At 36.7% G+C, this 19,207-nt stretch overlaps 2 protein-coding genes across 2 annotated transcripts; one reads left to right on the top strand and one right to left on the bottom strand.

Annotated features, from left to right (window-relative positions):
- Nucleotides 1-7,299: 7,299 nt before the first annotated feature.
- On the top strand, nt 7,300-11,381 carry LOC115952204 (AT-hook motif nuclear-localized protein 7-like). Its single transcript, XM_031069282.1, has 6 exons — nt 7,300-8,017; nt 8,780-8,847; nt 9,110-9,241; nt 10,341-10,502; nt 10,667-11,004; nt 11,175-11,381. The coding sequence occupies exons 1-5, from the start codon at nt 7,606-7,608 to the stop codon at nt 10,994-10,996; spliced, it is 1,104 nt and encodes a 367-aa protein (XP_030925142.1). The 5' UTR covers nt 7,300-7,605; the 3' UTR covers nt 10,997-11,004; nt 11,175-11,381.
- Nucleotides 11,382-11,721: 340 nt separating this feature from the next.
- LOC115952050 lies at nt 11,722-13,112 on the bottom strand. The gene is made up of 7 exons (XM_031069142.1): nt 13,077-13,112; nt 12,882-12,951; nt 12,711-12,792; nt 12,535-12,601; nt 12,269-12,427; nt 12,120-12,180; nt 11,722-12,024 (listed from the first exon to the last, which is right to left on the bottom strand). Exons 1-7 carry the CDS (start codon nt 13,110-13,112, stop codon nt 11,864-11,866), a joined length of 636 nt encoding a protein of 211 aa, XP_030925002.1. The 3' UTR covers nt 11,722-11,863.
- Nucleotides 13,113-19,207: the final 6,095 nt, after the last annotated feature.

Here is a 19,207-nt window from a genome sequence, read left to right as displayed (position 1 = left end):
TAATGGGAAAGGCATCGGTAGAATTGCCACAAAGACCCTTCACTATGTCGGGGGATCCTTGGAACTTGTCTTTCACAAACTTCAAATTCCTGCACTTAGCCAAAGTAGCTGCAGAACGGTCCCACATGAAAATCTGAAGGATAGCACAGTGAAGAGACGAAGTGATCACATAACAAGAGTCACCCTCAGCCTCATCTCCATGAAGCTGGTCCAATTGAGAATAAACATGACCCAAAAACAGAGGGGCCAAAGGATACTGGGTACCTTAAGCCAACTTGATTGCCAATGGAAAAAACGAAGACTTAACTCCGTACCCAGGGAACTCACTGAACAAAAACTTACTAAGCCAAAAAGCCAGGAAACCGGCCCACCTCACTTCCTTATCTTTTTCACGAGAGAGGGTCATCACCCATCTCCCCATCCTAGCCGGCTTGCCACCAGAAGAAGCGGCGCGACCACCAAAATGACCAAATAATTTCTCTTCTACCATGAGATCCTCACCAGAAAGGTCAATATCAAAGGGATTCTCTTCGCCAAACACCGGGAGGAGGAAGTTATTAACCACATCCTCCAAGGTGACTGTTAATTCACCAGTAGAAAAGAAAAAAGTATGAAGGGAAGGGCACCAATGACGTACTAGATGCCTGAGCCCTTTGGCGTCTCTGAAGCCCTCAAGGTTTCTGGAAATAGCCACTGCCTTTAGGATACCGGCGCGCTCCAAACGACCCACAAACTCAGCATCAGACAGTTCTTTGTCTACCCATATAGGCCAGCCCTGAATCTTTCCTAGAACAAAATCAAAGAAAATAGGAACCGCCTCTCGGATTCCTTGTCTGATCTGGAGATCAAAAATCTCTCTAGGGTCAGGAACTTGGGCGGAACCAGCGAAACCCGCTTGACCAGAAAACATCCAAACGTGAGGGGATGGAGGAGCCTCACCATGAGATATATGAGGAAAAAATGCACTGAGAGAATACCAAGGATCCCGTAAAGGGAAGGCCGGACGTTCAGTAACCTCGTGAGAATCACTTGGAGCAGAACCAGAAGAACCTTCACCCTCAGAAGGACTAGGAGTACGCTCTCTCCTCTTTCGAGAAGAAGAAGAAGCCATCGAAACAACACGCGCTCTGAGAAGAAAAAAAGATTGAAAGTGCGAAAGGGAGGAAGACCAGAGTAACGGAGAAGAAGAAAAAAGAAAGAAAGAGAAACACAGAGTGAAAAACTCAGAGAAGCAAAGTGATAAGGTGAAACGGCTACAATAAAGGCGCAAATAGCAGTTGGGAAAAACAGTTTATGGAAAGACGCACCAGTTGCCAAGAAATTTAATTTGAAGTGATCAGCAGTTATTAACGAGGAATAACGGGAAACGAGAAAAGTGGGTAGAGGAGTTTTACCTCAAATACCCAACTGCCACGTCCCGTATAAAGAGGAAGCTGCGAGAGGTAATAATTATAAGGGAATGCAACACGCAAAAAGGAGGTAACTAAAAGCAGCAGAAAAGGGCCGGGATCCCAATTAAAAAGGAAGGAAACCCAGTAGAAGTCGAAGGAAAGGGGGATACCATGAGAGTCCTAGGAAACCTAAATCACTCACGCGTGGGTTTCAGGCAACCCACGAGCTCGGGGGGCTAAATGTTGAGGTCTAAAAGGGGTCATAATAAAAATAAGCCCAAGAAAAAATGGAAGAGCAAGTCAAGCCCAAAAGGAAGAATCTCAGGCTAAGCCCAAAATAATAGGCACGGATGACCCATGGGGATAAAAGGAAGGCCCAGAGGATCCTGCAGCCCAGAAAAGGAAGAAACATCCCAAAAAAGACCACGACAAAAAATATAAAGAAACAAGGATCCTCAAATCCCTTCAAGCACAAATAAAAAAGGAAGATTGGGACAGATCGGTAGAAAGAAGACAGGAAAAGAAAAAAAACAAGAAACGCGAGCGACCTTTCATGGCACAGACAGCAAAAGGGCCTCGGGAAACCAGGACAGGGAAGAAAGAATGGCAATGAATGACTTTCAAAAATGGCAGAACAGGATTCTGCCCAAATAGGAAAGAAAGGAATACGCCAGAAATGGGGATACCGAGAAGGGCATACCTCAGTACGTCCCAAAGAGGATGGCCAACCAGAAGCTTTCGAAGGAATCAGAACCAAGAGAAGGAAAGAGTGAGAGAAAACGGCAAAGGGACTTACCGAGGCGACAGAGACAGAACATGCTCTGTTTGCAAAAGAACAAAACAGGGGAACCCGGGACACCCAGAAAAACTCCATTATAAAAGGAGGGGACGGGTTGTGAAGAAGGTAGCGAGAAAAAAAGGAAAGAAGCACAAAAAAGAAGAAACTCTCTAGAAAGAACCATCAGAAAAATCCACCCAGAAAGAAAATACTAAGGAAAGAACGAAATACTTTTTTCCCGATATCCTGTAAAGGCCACTATTGCACATACTCGGATCCAACGGGAATCAAACTTTGCAAGTTTTGAAGGCTGAAATGGCCATTCAAGACAGCAATTTTTGAGCTTGATTGGACCTTGTATCACGTCCTAGTGAGCTTTCTGTAATCAAACAGACAATTTGTTAATGAAATACTGCTTCATAACTCCCAGGATCCCACAGCACCTTTTCTTTATCGTTTTGCTAATCCTGTCTTTCTTCTGAATTTACGTTGTTAACATTTTTGGCATTCTACGATATCCTTGTTTGTCATTTTTTTTTTTTGTCAGGAGTACTCTCTGCACCTACTTGATTCTTAAACAGCTCGTTAGCTGCGGTGAGTCAAGGCCCGGTCCACCAAATCCCTCTCTTTTATTTAGGCCCGGGATCCTTGGGCCTGAGTATCCTAAAAAAGGGCACTCTCACACTCATTAACCCTGACATGAAAGCATAAAGAAAAAAGCTATAAATTGTAGTGAATTTTGTAATTATATATATATATATATATATATGTGTGTGTGTGTTTGGATTTTACGTATGCTCTTAGAGTATACATTAGTAAATCATTTTAAATTTTTTTTTATGAATGTGGTTGTTCAAAAGTGGTGGACCCATTAAAACAGGAGTGAGTAAAAAAATGTTCACATTAACATGTTTTCTGGAATGAGTTTCAAACACATATATATTTATATTAGACTAGAGAATAATTATTTCTTAAATATAAAATTAATTGTGTTCCTAAAATTATTGCTAATGTAAAAGCCCTTCTACTATAGGTGGGTTGGTCTAGCTCTACACACCTCTATTATTAAGGGGTGGAGGGAAAAGCTGGTTGCTCCATTCATCAATACGAAGAGGTGCCCATATACTTTTTGGAAATTAATAACATATGCATACGAAACAAATTATTATTCTCAATAAAACAAAACAAAATAAAATTCAGATTCTAAATTAGAAGTTCGGAAACGTAAGTTAGGGTTTTTGAACTTTATTTGTTTAGCGTAATATAATAAAAGCATTATTTTAAGGCGGGTTTATAACTTTAACAGCACATCAGCTGTTGAATTTGACTGAGAGTGGATTTTTAATCCTGTTTTGGTGATTTCCATAAAACCACCGTATAATTACTCCTGTCCTTATATACGCAATGCCCAAAAGAAAGAACTTTATCTTGCAATTACAAAACTACCCTTCAATTGTAAACACAATTCCATTGAGGTCCTTTGTTGATGTTTCAAAATACCTTTTTCTATTTCATTTGTCCAAACAAATAATCCTCATTAAATATTTTTTTGTTTGAGAGAGTTTCAACCTATAACTTTTATAATAACTTTTATAACAAGGTCAAGACACTAATTGGTTTTTGGTGTAGGCGGAGATTGAACCTCAAATATCTTACTCAATCATCAGAGACTTTACTAATTGAGATTACTGGAACTTATTATCTTCATTAAATATTTAATTTAACTCATATATGTCAAAATTGTTCAAATAAAAAAGAGGAAGAAATTGGGACAAGGAGGAAGTAGTTATCTTTTACAATTTAATAGTCACTAATTACAAATGTAGTGAGAAGTGATTGACAATAATTACGCAAAATATAATTTTTAAAATATAAATAGAGCCTTGAAACCATTGGTATTAAACTTGGATTGGACTTTTATTTGGTGTAGACTTTAGATCACAATTTCAGCTAATAATCGGTCTAATCATACATTCAATTAAAAAAATTTTAAAAAAATTATGAGTATTAAAAAATAAGATTAAACATTAAAATGTCAATTTTATAAAATACCGAAAAAGACATGTGTAAAATTTTCACAATAAAAAATATAAGCATATAGTCACATACATTTTTTTTTTTTTTTTTTTTTGAGAAGGGAGTCACATACTTTTTTTGTTAGATACATATATAATGACGTACCTAACGCAATATTAACTTATATAAGCATCCTTAGCTTTTTTTTTTTTTAATAAGCTACCTTTTAGTATAAAAGTTATAAAAATTATATCTTTTGTCTTACCTTTAGCAATTTTTATTTTTTGCCAAACGTACACATAGCTCAACTAACATTTCCTGATATTTTCAATGGAGATGTCCATGGTTTAAATATCCCTCTCCCTATCTAATAAGAATTACAAGCACCCTTTCTATAAAAGTTAACATAAAGAGCTTGACATTTTGTTTTCACAAAAATGTTTAATCCTCAAATCCTTAAGTAACAATATATAAATATGTAGAGCCAATATCCAAGCAAATATCTAGATAAGGTCATAAAAGAATATTGATTTTAAATTATTAAAGAAATATGTAATTACAGAATACAATTATGGAAGGAAAAAAGAAGAAGTAGACATATGTTAAGAAGGTCAACAAAAGTATAATTTATTACTTGAGCCACAATTAACCGATTACTTACTTTGTTAACACTTCTAATGGTCTTGGTGTAATTGATTTTTATTTTTATTTTTCTTTTTTCTGAATGGTGTAATTGAATTTGAATATGTAAGGACTAAATTTGGATTGAACCCAGTATAGGATTGGGTTTTAGCCCAACAAGCCCAAACAATGAATTTGTAGAGCGTGGGTGAAAGAATTAGTCCTACTCTAGAAGAAAGACAATAAAAATTGCTGAATTAAGATCATTAAACACAAGTAAAATGAGAAAATATGTCCTCGGCACGGCCTGAGAAACTTATGTTATAATGTTTTGTTGATGAACAAAGTTACAAAAGTTTACAGTATTATTACAAAGATTTCTTGATTTTTTCTCATGCCTTTCCTTTAGGTCACCTTCTCATGCTATATACTACAATCTTGGTATCATCCCTACCATACATGTGTAGGTTAGATTCTAGGAACTCCTTCTTGTCCCATCCGACACCTCCTAGAACCATCAACTAGTAGCTGTAAGGTTGTTTCATCACTGTTTAGGTATCACCTCCACATTAATGCGGCCAGAGAGTTAATTGAGAGGGATTTAATGTGGAGGTAGCAGCTTTTGAAAATATTTGTTGCCTCCTTTTGCTCATCCCTTATTCAATGTCCGACTCTTAGTTGTGATACAACCTTGAAGGATGTCCGAGATGATAAGACATTTTTACTGAGTTCGAATCTCCGTTTCTGAGATGACTTTTCTCCTCGGACGTATTTTGGACTATCACATACAATTTTTATCTCTTCTTCTTATACCATTCCCGTTATAACCTTATTTGACCATCTTCGGATTGGTTGATATTCTTGGATTGGGCCTATACAATTTTTATAGTATTTTCTAGATAATTGACCCCCACATAATATATCAAATTCTCTATTCTCAAATCTCAATGATAATAAAACTGGGTTTGATATTGGAGTCGATTGTTTGAGATGATTCTCTACATGACAACCAAGGAAATAAAATTCATGTTAAATACAAATTTTGACTAGAACCCTCAAGATGTCATATTTACTTGGTAAGTATGTATGGTTCAAGTCAAACTCTCTTCTATTCAGCAAAAAAAGAAAAGAAAAAAGGTGACTCTCTCCTCTAGTACTTTACACGTGCCTCTCTCTCTCTCTCTCTCTCTCTCACAATTTTATTGATAAATACTGCTCCCGACATTTCTTTTTTATATAGAAAAAGTAAATTTATGGGCATTGATGCTATTTTTTTTTTCATAAGCTAATCATTCCATTTCTCATGACTGTAATAGACTAATAGTATAAGTAAATAGATTAATAGAAAGTTATTATTGATTTACCGACCAAATGTATTTATTTTGGGAGCCAAAGGGGAAAAACAAAAGGACAAAAAAAGAAAAGAAAAAGGTGACAAAACTAGATGGAGTACAATTTATATTCATTTCACTTTAGTTTCTTCTCCCAAAAAAAAAAAAAAAAAAAGGTTTCTCATAGTTCAACGATCATTCTTATTGAGCTTACAATAAGTACAGGTAAGTCGTCAAGGTAACCCGTTTAATTCAATTAGATAGAATGAATATACTATTTTATATTTATTTTTGAAGTTAATTATTCATAATATTCAGACTCCCTCCAATTCTCTAGATATCTGTTTGCCATGGTGCAGAACAGCAGATAGACCTATGTAATTAGAAACCATGGCATTTTGATAATCTTACCATACAACAACAATTACTTTTAAACTTATATAGTTGGAAAATTTTGTTAATCTCTTCAACCTTAATAATTAGAAGAAATTTATTATTTCTAAAGTAATTTTTTTTCTCATCTACTTATCATTACAAAATGCTATAGTAAAATACAAATAATTCTTTTCATTATTATTAAGATGAGAGATTGGAAGTATAGCATTCAATCCTAAATGGATGGATTTTAAGAATAATAAAACTAGTGACGCAACAAAAATTCACGACAATTTCACACTATTTTTAAACTAGTCTACCACCACATTCACATGAGTCTATCACAATTTGTATTTAATTTTTTTAATGGCATGAAGATATCAACGAATTTAGTTATTTATTTATTTAATAATTTGATAATTATAATGAGGGAGACAGATTAAATACATAGAAATATTAAAAAGTACCAACTAATTGAGTTATGAAGCTCAAAGTTCAATGAATTTACTTTAAGTGGGTAATGTAGAAGGAATTCACTAATTGAGTTGTAGTTTAGGTGGTTATGATGCCTCACAATGTTTCATGTTCTTTATATTACCTCAAAAATTGGATTAGCAGAAAAAGAACGTTTCAGTATTTAAAATTTAAAGATACTGACATTTAAAAATACAATATTTTCCAATAAAAAATAGTCAAAAATCTCAAATTAGAGGGGTAGTTTGGGTATATAAAAAGAGAAAAGTAATGCTCGTAATTGTGCCTATTTAATAATAAGACTAGTTTAGGAGTCCAGACAAGAAAGAAAAAAAATACTCCTCAGTATTCTCTCAGTCATTTTCCTCTCTCCCCCACCATTGATGGGGGGGAAGAAGTCTATATAAAATCTCCCACCAAAGTTAAAAAAAAAGCTACAGCCCCTCCTTTGTCTTCCACTTCTGGCGCCATTTGCAGACTCTCTCTCTTTGTTCAAACTTCTTTCACTTCCTCTTCTACAAAACCATAGAGAAAAACCCCACTCACACACACACACACACACACACACACATATCTATATACACACTCATATATTTCTGTATCTCTTTCCTGTTTAATAATGGAAGAGAGGGAGAGCACGGTTTCTGGGTCACTCGGGAACTCGGACACTGACTCACCATCAGCCCCGTTGAGCAACATGGCTGTTGTCAACACAAACCTTGGCGTGTCAACAACAACAACAACAACGACGGTGATGATGACAGAAACAAACACAAACACAAACCCGAACACAACGACAACAGCTACAACAGCAACGACGACAACCCCCCCAGTGAGCAGTGGTGATTTGTTAGGGAAAAAGAAGAGAGGGAGACCGAGGAAATACGACGCAGATGGGAACTTGAGGGTTTCGTATACGGCGGCACAACCACCGTCTGGTTTTACTTTGTCTCCTTCTGATTATTCTTCTTCAAAAAGAGGAAGAGGAAGGCCTCCTGGCTCTGGAAACTGGCAGCTTCTTGCTTCTTTAGGTGAGTTTTTTGTCTTTTTTTTAGGAAAGTACCACACAGCTGGGTGTACTTACTGTTTGGTTGCAGAGAAAAAAGTGTAGGAAAATCTAAAGAGTAGATTTATTAAGGTTTTGTTTGTGGTTGGTGGCCTGTAGTTTGCAACTTTCTTTTATTGTTGGTCAACAAACATCAAGTTTACTTACCCACCTTTTTTGTTTTCATGTTTTTTTATTTTTGTTTTTTTATTTTGTGTTCATGGAAACTAGGACAAAAAACAATAAAGACTTTAGACTTTCATTTTATTTTATATATTTTAGTCCAATTTCTCACCAACCTACAATTAAGGCTCGTTAAGGGATTTGCAAAATTATTTTGAGTTAGTTGTGGGTTTGGGTTCTATATTTTAATTTCACAGAGATAGTAGGAACTTGTGTAATTATCTAGTATGTACTTTTTTTAAATATAAAATTTGCATATCTAGGTTGCTTAGGGGATTTAAATGGGGCTTAATATCTGGAGATAATGAAAATTAGGGTTTAGGTTTCTATGGAATATATATATATATATATATATATTTAATTTGATATATATCATAAGCCGAGGAAACATTTTATATTGTTGAATTTTGTGAATGGAATATTCGGACGGATACTAATTAGACCAAAAATTGAGTACTCAGTTTAATATATAATAATATTATATAATGAGTTTCTTTTTTCAATATGAGTTGCTTTAGATTGTTTTAGCTTAACTTATCTCACCTCTGGACTTTGATCTGTGAAGGTGAATTGTTTGCGAACACAGCAGGAGGGGACTTCACACCACATGTTGTCACTGTTAATACCGGAGAGGTAATGTTTAATAAATTTGTATTTACATGGCCATCTGCTATTTTTATCTTTGCTATAATAATAATGGTTTTTATCAAGAATTCTCTATAATTGCTTTGAATGGAAGCTCCAATGCTCAATTTCATAGTGGAGATTGATTTTCTCTTGAATCTAATGGTATATATGTATATGGTGTCACGTTATTCAAATGCTTTATGACCTTAGTTCATGTACTAATTGTCTTTGGTTTACCTTTTTAAGGATTTTGGTTTGTCACTTACAGGATGTTGCAGCAAAAATTCTTTCCTTTTCTCAGAAGGGTCCTCGAGGAATATGTGTTCTTTCTGCCAATGGTGCTATTTCGAATGTTACCATTCGCCAGCCAGGTTCCTCTGGTGGAATCTTGACATACGAGGCATGCCCTAGGATTTGTTTTTTCTCTTCTCTTATTGCTATTATTCTCCGGATCTCTTTTATTTTCATTGAATTTTTTCACACAAATGGTATTGTGCCCTTGTCTGTTATATGGTTTAATCACTTGAATTAGATTCATAATTATGAACGCCACATCAAGGATGATGATGATGCTCTATTAGTTTCTTCTTTGAATACATCCATGAGTCACCTATTTTATATTGTATTTGATGTCTAAGCAAATATAAGCAGGTCTTCTATAGTAGGAATAAGCATAATTTAACTAAGAAAGTGTGGTGCTCTTTTGAAAGTGCCCCTTGCCGCTACGAGTGGTTTGGTATAATAAAACTGTGTACCTTTTGTAGGCATCTGAGGAGCTATTAGCCTATTAGAACTTAAGAAAATTGTTTCTCAAGAATGCTACCAGAAATAGCCCATTAAAGCTCAATATTATTTTGTCAAAGCTGGAGGGGCTGATTCTTTCCCTGACTTGCAAGTAAACTCACTCATTCTTTTCCTCACTTGCAAGTAAACTCACTGAAGGCATGTGCTATTTCAGTTGAGAGACTTCTATAACCATGTATGTTCTAGTTTCTCATACCTTTTAAACTCATATTGACTAAATAAACAATTTTGAGCACACATGTTGATAGTGGCAAGATCCTTTTCCAAACAGCAGAAGAGGGGAATCAAAAGGAGGAAAAATGATAAACTATTCTATTAGTAGTTGGACAATAGTTGGTTGTTAGACATGATTGCACTGATAATAATTTCTTTTCCTTTTATACAGAACTTTGATTTTTACTGGTTGCCTCATCTTACAAGCTGAAACTAAGTTGAATTAAAACATTTTATATCCTTTTCTATTTTAGAAAAAACTGCCAAGATTATGGCGGGTGTTGCAGTGCAAGTACCTTGGGGGTTGTTTTTTATTTTTGGGTTGTGTTGTTTCATGATTTCTGATGGAATCTGGAGTAGTGCATAAAGGAACTTATACCTTTTATAACCAAAATACCTCGATATTGGCCTCTTTTGAAATATTCCTGCATAACCGAACTAGTTTTTGTGTCTGAGGACATGCACATTATGGTTTCTTGCAGGGCCGCTTTGAGATATTATCTTTATCTGGATCATTTACAGTCACTGATAATGGTGGTATGAGGAGTAGGACTGGTGGATTAAGTGTCTCATTGGCTGGTCCTGATGGTCGTGTAATAGGTGGTGGAATTGCTGGTTTATTAACAGCTGCTGGCCCTCTCCAAGTAAGGATTTTATCTTAATATTGGACTAATTGATTAATTTTATAAACGATCCAAAAGGAAATATGAAGTTATACAGCTCTAATGGAATCTAATTTTTTTCTATAAAGACAATACCTGGCAAGCCACATTACTGATAATTCTATTTTCCCTGCATGATATGCCAGATTGTTGTTGGTAGCTTCATGCCAAATGGTTATAAGGTACATAAAAGGAAGCACCATCGGGAACATTCCTTGTCATCTCCCATCTCAGGTGCTCCACCCATGCTGACTGTTGCAAGTCCTATCTCACAAGCAAAACCTGATGTTGATAACTTTTTTAACCCAACATCACCATTACCAGTACAAAAACATGAAGAAGCAGATGACAACAGTGATAAACAGAACCAAAATGCCACACTGATTAGCTCCGGCTGGAATGGCTTAGAGCCAACTGCAGTTCAGTCTGTTCAGAGGCCATCCCCTGACATCAATATCTCAGCTCCTGGTGAATAGAATGCTAGGTAGGCTTACATTTTCTTTCCTCTTTTCTGTTAAGACTATTATTACTGCACATCCAACAATGTTCACATGGTGTGAAACAGTGTGAAGTTTACTATAATTCTTTTATTACTGATATTATTATATATAGTCTTTCAAAATCAACTTTATTGGTGAATTATTTTAATTTCAGGTGTATCTAAGGGACTTGGATGCTGAAGTGATAACTGAAGAGGCTAATCAATTTCAGTTAGTTCTGTTGTAACAAATTGTTTTTTTTTAACATGTACGACAATTTCAATCTCAGATTAGGAATTAGAGACAATATTGAGAAGATATGAGCGAAATTTATGAAAATGCTAATACTGTCATCATTTATTTGTTCCTGATTTTGTAAACATCCTGATATGTGTGACTATTCTGTTCGTAATGTTCATGCATGCATGCATTTGAGATAGTCTAACAACTGCACTGGCAATTAATCATATTCGAGATTAAAACAGATTTGTGTTAACGTGTCCATCTGCCTGGTTAAAAAATGGGAATACTATGGTTGATGTGATTACTTTTTGGATAAATATGAAGGTGCAGTACGCTCATAAGTGATTTGCTCAAATCAAATGGACCAACTACAGTCAACGCTATATGCAGGAATAAAATTAATGAAGGTGAGGCAAATATTAGATTCTTCATGTTAGAGACAAGAAATTGCTCAGCAAGGAAAACTAAGTGATTCAAATACATAACTAGAGGAAGCCATTACATGATCAATTACACTAGCAGACAGCTCACTTAAACATAAAAACAACTTTCATTCCTATACCCAGATAGAGCATTTTGAATGTCTCTGAATTTTATTTCATAATTCCGTTATTCAGTCGATCATTCCTCCTTCAGACGGCGGATAATCCTGGAATAGTACTCCCAATCAGAATGCTCTGGAGTTATTGCAGGCTGCCCGAATGGATATTCTTTCAAATAAGAAGGAACATCTTCTGCTTCCGCGAGTCCATCCAAGTACAGCCGCAGTTCACTATTTGGACCTATTGACAACATTAGCTTGAAATTATAATTCATAAATTCATCTGAATATATCAAGCTATCATCGTTGAAGCATGGTGGTTATATTTTGTCTCACCTAAAGCTGTATCATTAACTTGGTCAACATTGTATTCATTAAGAAATATTGCTGTATGGGGCTGCAGTAAATTCGGGAAAGAAAAATTAAATGAAAAACTAAAATCATGGTAAAATTTTAAAACTTTTAAAAGATAGTGATTATTTTACTGGGTTTAGCAAGGTCTTATATGGCCTGTCATCTATCAGCAAAACTTCTGATGAATGTTCAAAACCGAGACTCCCTAGTTTCTTCAACTCCTTCAAATAGATCGGCTTGTCCTTCTTCTCCAAAGTCTTAAACCCAGAATTAGTGCATTTATCTTGGTCCTAAAAAAACCAAGAAAATAAAGATTTAATTGAAAAAAATAAAAATAAAATCCCTATTTCAAAGTCCTTTACTGAGATAACACATGTTTAAGTTACTTATTTCTCACCCAGGCAACTGCAAGCTTGTTTTTCATTCCTCTCATTATACAGTCCAAGGTGTTGTTCAGATGCCATCTAATAACCACACAAATTACTTCATAACAACAAGTACATAGAAAAAATGCAATTTATGGAAAATATGAATTGAAAACAAATGCAGAGTTCATGGCTTAGTTCGACTCACTCCCTTGCAGAAGACCATATTCCAACTTCGAATCTTTCAAAGCAAAATTTCATGAACTCTTCAAAATGAGGCCTCTTGTAAACTGATAAGAGAAAGATGTTGTACTGGTTGATTAGCTGCAAAAACTAAACATATAAACATGCCAAAATTTAAAGACAAAATGATATTCACCTAAAAAGCTTCCATAGGATGTATCAGGGTCGCGATATCTTGGAATCTTGGACTTGTCATGGCGAAGACTCTATGGCACAGTAAGCCTCCTAAGCTAAGAACAAGAAGTTTCTTTCTTCGGCCAAGGGTCAACTTCTCTGGTGCTAGGCCAAAATCAACTAAATCCTCTTCCTCATCACTACTGTCATAACTTACAGATTTGTTTTTCATGTTGCTAGTCTCTCTAGCCATCTTTGTTAATATGGAAATAGTAGTATACTGTTTCATTGGAATAAGAAGAGGCTGTTTGTAGTTTGGCTTATATTGTTGAATGTTGCCAACTTTTGGGCTTCTATCATTTACTACAACGGATGGTTTTCCAAGGTTCACGTATATAGAAAATAAACCTGCTAGCCATTGTTCTACTTTGACGTACCTAGTTCCAACTTCCAAAGGTCTTGATTCATGTGCTACCTGACTGGTAAGTGGATGAGGATACACATCCACTTTGAAACAAAGAAAAACATGTACTATACAAGGGTTACCAAATAGCTAATGGCCTACGGCCCGACCCAGTAGCCCAACAACTCATTAGGCTAATGGGCAATCCGGCTCAATGTTATTGAAACTCATGGATAGCTCATTACCCTAGTGACCTAGTCCATTGGCTTAGCCTGTTGCAATGCCCACTAACTCAAAATTTATAACAAAAATATATAGGATGAGTATGGAGGATTAATTTTATGACATTGTAAAGGAATTTCTTAAGAAATCTCCCAACCACTAAGATACTTAAAGTAATAATGTTAAGTTTAGTTTACTAAATATATATATATATATATTTAATAGTCTAGCAACTTTGAATTAATCTTTTGAATTTTTTTTATTAAAAGATAAAAATAAAAAACCATTTAAAGCCTTAATAAAAATAAATAAATAGGTATCCATAAAATAAAAAAAAATAATTTAAATAGATTTGACTATAAAACAAATTTAATTAAGCATTAAATTTTTTGATTCATTCCATTAAAAAAATGTTGATTATTCTCTTATTAAAATTTGATTTTTTCCTCCTAAAAAATAATTAAGTTAAGCCCATAGGTAGCCAACTAGGCCCAATCCAGCAGTCTAGCCTACTAAAGACAAAATAGGCAATGCCCATGGGTAGGGTCATGGGCTAGAGTTTTCTTTTTCGGCCCAACCTGATCCGGCCTGTTAAATAGTTAATAACCCAATATACCTAGTGCATTGTGCCCATCAAATTTAATACAATTGTATATAGGAAAAAATAACAGATGCTTTGGGGGCATTGATTTAAAAAATATTTTTAAAAACTTTTTATGAAAAACGAAAAGGAAAATTAGTTTTTTAACGACTTTTCATATTCTCATGTAAATGGTGTCAAAATTTGGTTAAAATTGTTTATTAACAATTGCCCTCAAGTCACCCATTTTCCTTACTTTTTTTCAACTACTGACATGATTTTGTTATAACTATTGCTTAGTAAAAATAGTGCAAGTGATTTTGCTTTAATCAAAAATTACCAACTTAACAAGTCAAGGGGGGAAAACTACCCTTGCATTGCTTATAAGTTCTACCAAAATGTGTGCCCCTATGAATGGTGTTTACTATTATTGGAATTGGAAAATCTTATCATGCATTTGCTATATATTACTCTCTTTTGAAATCATGTTTTTAAAACATAATTTTAGTCTATGTGACAATGTGTAATAATAAGAGGTATGTGACTATTATTATACTCTTTTAGAATCAAGAAATAAAATTCTCCTTATTTTAACTAAAATCGAACAAGCCCATTTCATAACTATGTCATTCCATTAAATACACTTTTAAATTTATAACATTTAATATAATAGTATCGATTTAATATAATAGTATCAAGTGGATTCATTGTAAACATTAAATGGTGGAAATCTTTTTTTTTTTCCTCTTTCGATAATCATATGGTAAAAACCATTTTGGTGGAAAAAGATGGAAGATGTGGAATATATATATATATATGATTGAACAAAGATTAATATTAAGTACCCTTGAAATATAATAATATGAATCCCTCATTTCATTTAATAAAACTCTGCTACAACTATAATTTTTTTATTTTTTTTATAAAAAATTTTTAAAATTTTTAACATAAAAGTAAAACTTCTACTTTTTTTTTTTATATACATAGATAAAGAATTTGAATTTTGGATATATTTGTCACAAACTAGGAGACCCAACTAGGTTGAACTACAACTCTTACAATGTGTTTAGAAATGGTGGAAAGGAAGAGAAAAGAGGGGAAAAGGATTGAAGATATCTCCTTTCCGCTGATTTGGGGCCCACTGATTTGGCATCAGCTCAATTTAGACGGAAAAGGAGGATATGAGATCACAAATTTTTATGGAACCCATCACTTCATACTATAAAATGACAAATATGTTCTTAATTAATACTGTGGGGCCCAAATGATTTATGGGCCAGGCCTATCTACCCGGGGAGAATCCGAAGGCCCAAGCCGAGGAGGGCTATGGCCCAAACTCGACAAGATAGCCTTTGGATACCGCCGAGGGCAGTTCAGTCCTCGGCAGACCCAAAGTACCCCCAGAAAGAAGGGTAAAAACGGTATAGGACTGAAACTTGGAAGAAAGATCTAAAATATCCAGGGAAAGCTGCTGTTACTGCCATTTAATGCTCTGAACCTGACAGAGCCGCATTCTTTGGTTTTTACAACCATTCCCAACGACTTTGGGTATAGACTGACGGGACAAGTATCAGCCTTGGAAAGGTTGACCCTATACGTGGATGAAGGATAGTGGACGCAGGCGAGTATAAAAGGAAAAATAAGGAACCTAGAGAAGGGGTTGGGAAAAATGGCCAAAAACCAAAGCCTCCCAGCCCACCTCTAGGAGAAAGACTCCAGGGGTGAAGGAAAACTTAAACTTGTACGAACACCACGAAAAACCCACCGCCTGTCGATCAAGGCCTAACCTTCCAAACCCACGCTCTACAAATGATATTGTTAGGGCCTTTTCACGCGCGAACCCGACACTGTTACGGCCCGCCACGAATCGTGTCCTTACAATTGGCGCCGTCTGTGGGGAAGGCTTGTGTGTTGGCATAGGCGGTAGGTCGAAATAGTTCCTTTTTTATTCCTAACAATTGGTTATAGAGTTTCAGCGTAAAGTTCCGTTAGGGGCTATGCTTCTTGATTAGGGGCTACGTTTGTCAGCGTTAATCGCGCGAATAATTCTAGGGGCTTGGCCGAGGAGCTAACTCCCGTAAAACCAAGTTCCAGTGCCAAAGAAAACTAGGTTTTGGACAGAACCAAGGCATTGCATAGTCCACGGACTCAAGCCTATGGGGAAACCAACTGCCTGGATGAGGAAAACTAGGTTTTGGACAGAACCAAGGCATTGCATAGTCCTCGGACTCAAGCCTATGGGGAAACAACTCCTGGATGAGAAAACTAGGTTTTGGACAAAACCAAGGCATTGCATAGTCCACGGACTCAAGCCTATGGGGAAACCAACTGCCTGGATGAGGAAAACTAGGTTTTGGACAGAACCAGGGCATTGCATGGTCCACGGACTCAAGCCTATGGGGAAACCAACTGCCTGGATGAGGAAAACTAGGTTTTGGACAGAACCAGGCATTGCATGGTCCACGGACTCAAGCCTATGGGGAAACCAACTGCCTGGATGAGGAAAACTAGGTTTTGGACAGAACCAGGGCATTGCATAGTCCTCGGACTCAAGCCTATGGGGAAACCAACTGCCTGGATGAGGAAAACTAGGTTTTGGACAGAACCAGGGCATTGCATGTCCTCGGACTCAAGCCTATGGGGAAACCAACTACCTGGATGAGGAAAACTAGGTTTTGGACAGAACCAGGGCATTGCATAGTCCTCGGACTCAAGCCTATGGGGAAACCAACTACCTGGATGAGGAAAACTAGGTTTTGGACAGAACCAGGGCATTGCATAGTTCTCGGACTCAAGCCTATAGGGAAACCAACTACTTGGATGAGGAACCAACTATTTAAAAAAAAAAAAAAAAAAAAAACTATGGCCCATAAACCTCGAAATCCATCCGAAGAGAACTCCGCGTTAACAGATGGGTTAATACCTTGATTGCGCGGATTCCTCGGTCTACCTTCGGATCCCCAGTATCAAAGGGGTTGATGCGATACGGCGCAACATATTACCCAAAAGCACAACCAAAGTCCCTCGCTACTCGGCTACCCTCTCGGACGAATTATTTAGAGTTTATCGTTCTCGGACATCGCTCTAGCATGCATCGCGCAGCACTCAGCGGTTATCCCGGTTAGTTCCAAGAGTTTAATTTATTGAGGATTAACCTTGTTATGCTTGATAATATTTGTAAGTTTAAACTAGTAGGAATCTGTGTTAAGGCATTTTTCTGCCTGGAATATCATTAAGGGCAAGCTTATATTTAATATTCATGCATAAAGTAGTTGTTACGGAGAAGAAAGATATGTATAGAGAAATAGACACATATTTTATTAAGACAAAGGAACAGTACAGTGTACAATGAAAAGCTGAAACAAAGCTTACATTGAAGCTAACTACGTAAGTAACGAAAAATACAAGAGAGTGAAGATAAAGCCGAGGAGGTAGCACAGAGGAGAAGTTGGCTACTGCCTCGAGACCTTATTCCTCCTCAATGCTTTTGCACGCCCATAACTCAGGCAGCAAAAGAACCCGACTTAAGCCCCACACCGCTGAGGGAAAGATGCAGGGAGCCGGAAGCTGAGGAGCCTTCACCAAAAATTTGCCTGCAACAAGGCAGAGGCGCTGGGGGCGGAGAATCTTTCTTCTGACACACCAAAAATTTGGCATGAACAGAACCTGCTTCGGATTTTGACTAAAAGAGGGAGAAACACCCTTTCCCCTCTGTCAAACTGGAATATTCTCTTGAATTTGTGCCTCCTTTGCCCGTGCCTCACCATCTGGAGTCTCAGGAGGACACGGCGCCTTTGTGGCGGAGAGAGCTCTTTTGCCCCAACCCTCGCTTCGAACATGATGTACTAGGAGAGAAGATTGAAGGATTTGTGCGAAAGTAAAGCGACTTTCTCTCCTATTTATTTAAGAGATAAGGTGGAGGCATTTTACTCACACGGCGTCCCAAGGAACGCTACAAACAAAATGTCTCTGGCTCGATTTCCAACGTCGTCTGCAACCCTGAGGCTAAAGGAGTCTCGAGAAGGCGCACCTCGAACACTGGGACGCCAAAAAGTACCGCGTGATCAAAAACTACGGAAATACCTCTTAATTTGCGGGCCCAGTAAATTCGCGGCCCAGGCCCGTTCAGCATAGGAGCCCAGGGACAGAACCAAGGCCTTGCATGGTCCTCGGACCCAAGCCTATGGGAAAACCAAGTACAAAAAATTATAATTATTACAAATTTTGGACAGAACCAAGGCCTTGTATGGCCCTCGGACCCAAGCCAATGGGGAAACCAAGTACTTTGATAAGAAAAGGTTTGAATTTCGTAAGATGGGTTACTTGATAAAAATGTCAGGTCACTTCATTCACGGCTTAAACACCATAAAAGGTTAAGGCCAATAAAGGTGTAAGGAAGGTAGTGGAACGCCCCAGCATTTAGTCGTATAAGAAGGCTGTTCATTTGGTGGGTGATATATCTTCAAATGGTTATTCCTCACACGGCATCAAACCTTCGTTTTTCTCCTCGGCTAGTAGGGGGTAAGTATTACTTTTCACTGGTCGGCCTTATTGTGCCAAGCATTTCTATTAAAGTTATGGCGACATCTTTTTATTATCAAGTATTTTGGTCTTAGTCGTCATTGGTTTAGATGCTACATTATTGTACCGAGCAGCGTTTGTAAATTTAAAAAAAAAAGGCATAGAGACAAAACATGCGAAATAAAATAACAACAATTTTTATTAATACGAAAAATTATTACAACGTACAAAGAGGGGCTCAAACGAGCCTATACAAAATGTGAACTGCCTAAGCAACAATTACATCCGTAGTACAGATAAGTAAACTGTCAGGCGTCTTTTAAACTCGTCTTCAAAGTCTCTACAATCTCTGCCTCAATACTGCTCATATTACGATAGGAACCTTCTTTGGGAAAAAATGAAGGAGAAGGAAATAGTAAGGAAGAAATCAATGAAGAAGATGGAGGACATGAGTAAAGAAGGAGGAGAAGAAGAGAGAAGAGATGAAAAGAAAGAAAAATGAGCAAAAGAGGGAGAAGTGAAAGCACCAGGATGGATCTGGTGCTGGGAAGACTAAGAAAGGGAGACGGATGATAGCACCAGTGAAGGAAGAGAGGAAGAAGTAGAGACACTTAGTCCCTGC

The sequence above is a fragment of the Quercus lobata genome, chromosome 7 (assembly GCF_001633185.2).
Source record: "Quercus lobata isolate SW786 chromosome 7, ValleyOak3.0 Primary Assembly, whole genome shotgun sequence".
NCBI lineage: Eukaryota > Viridiplantae > Streptophyta > Magnoliopsida > Fagales > Fagaceae > Quercus > Quercus lobata.
This window is presented reverse-complemented; position numbering and strand designations above follow the sequence as displayed.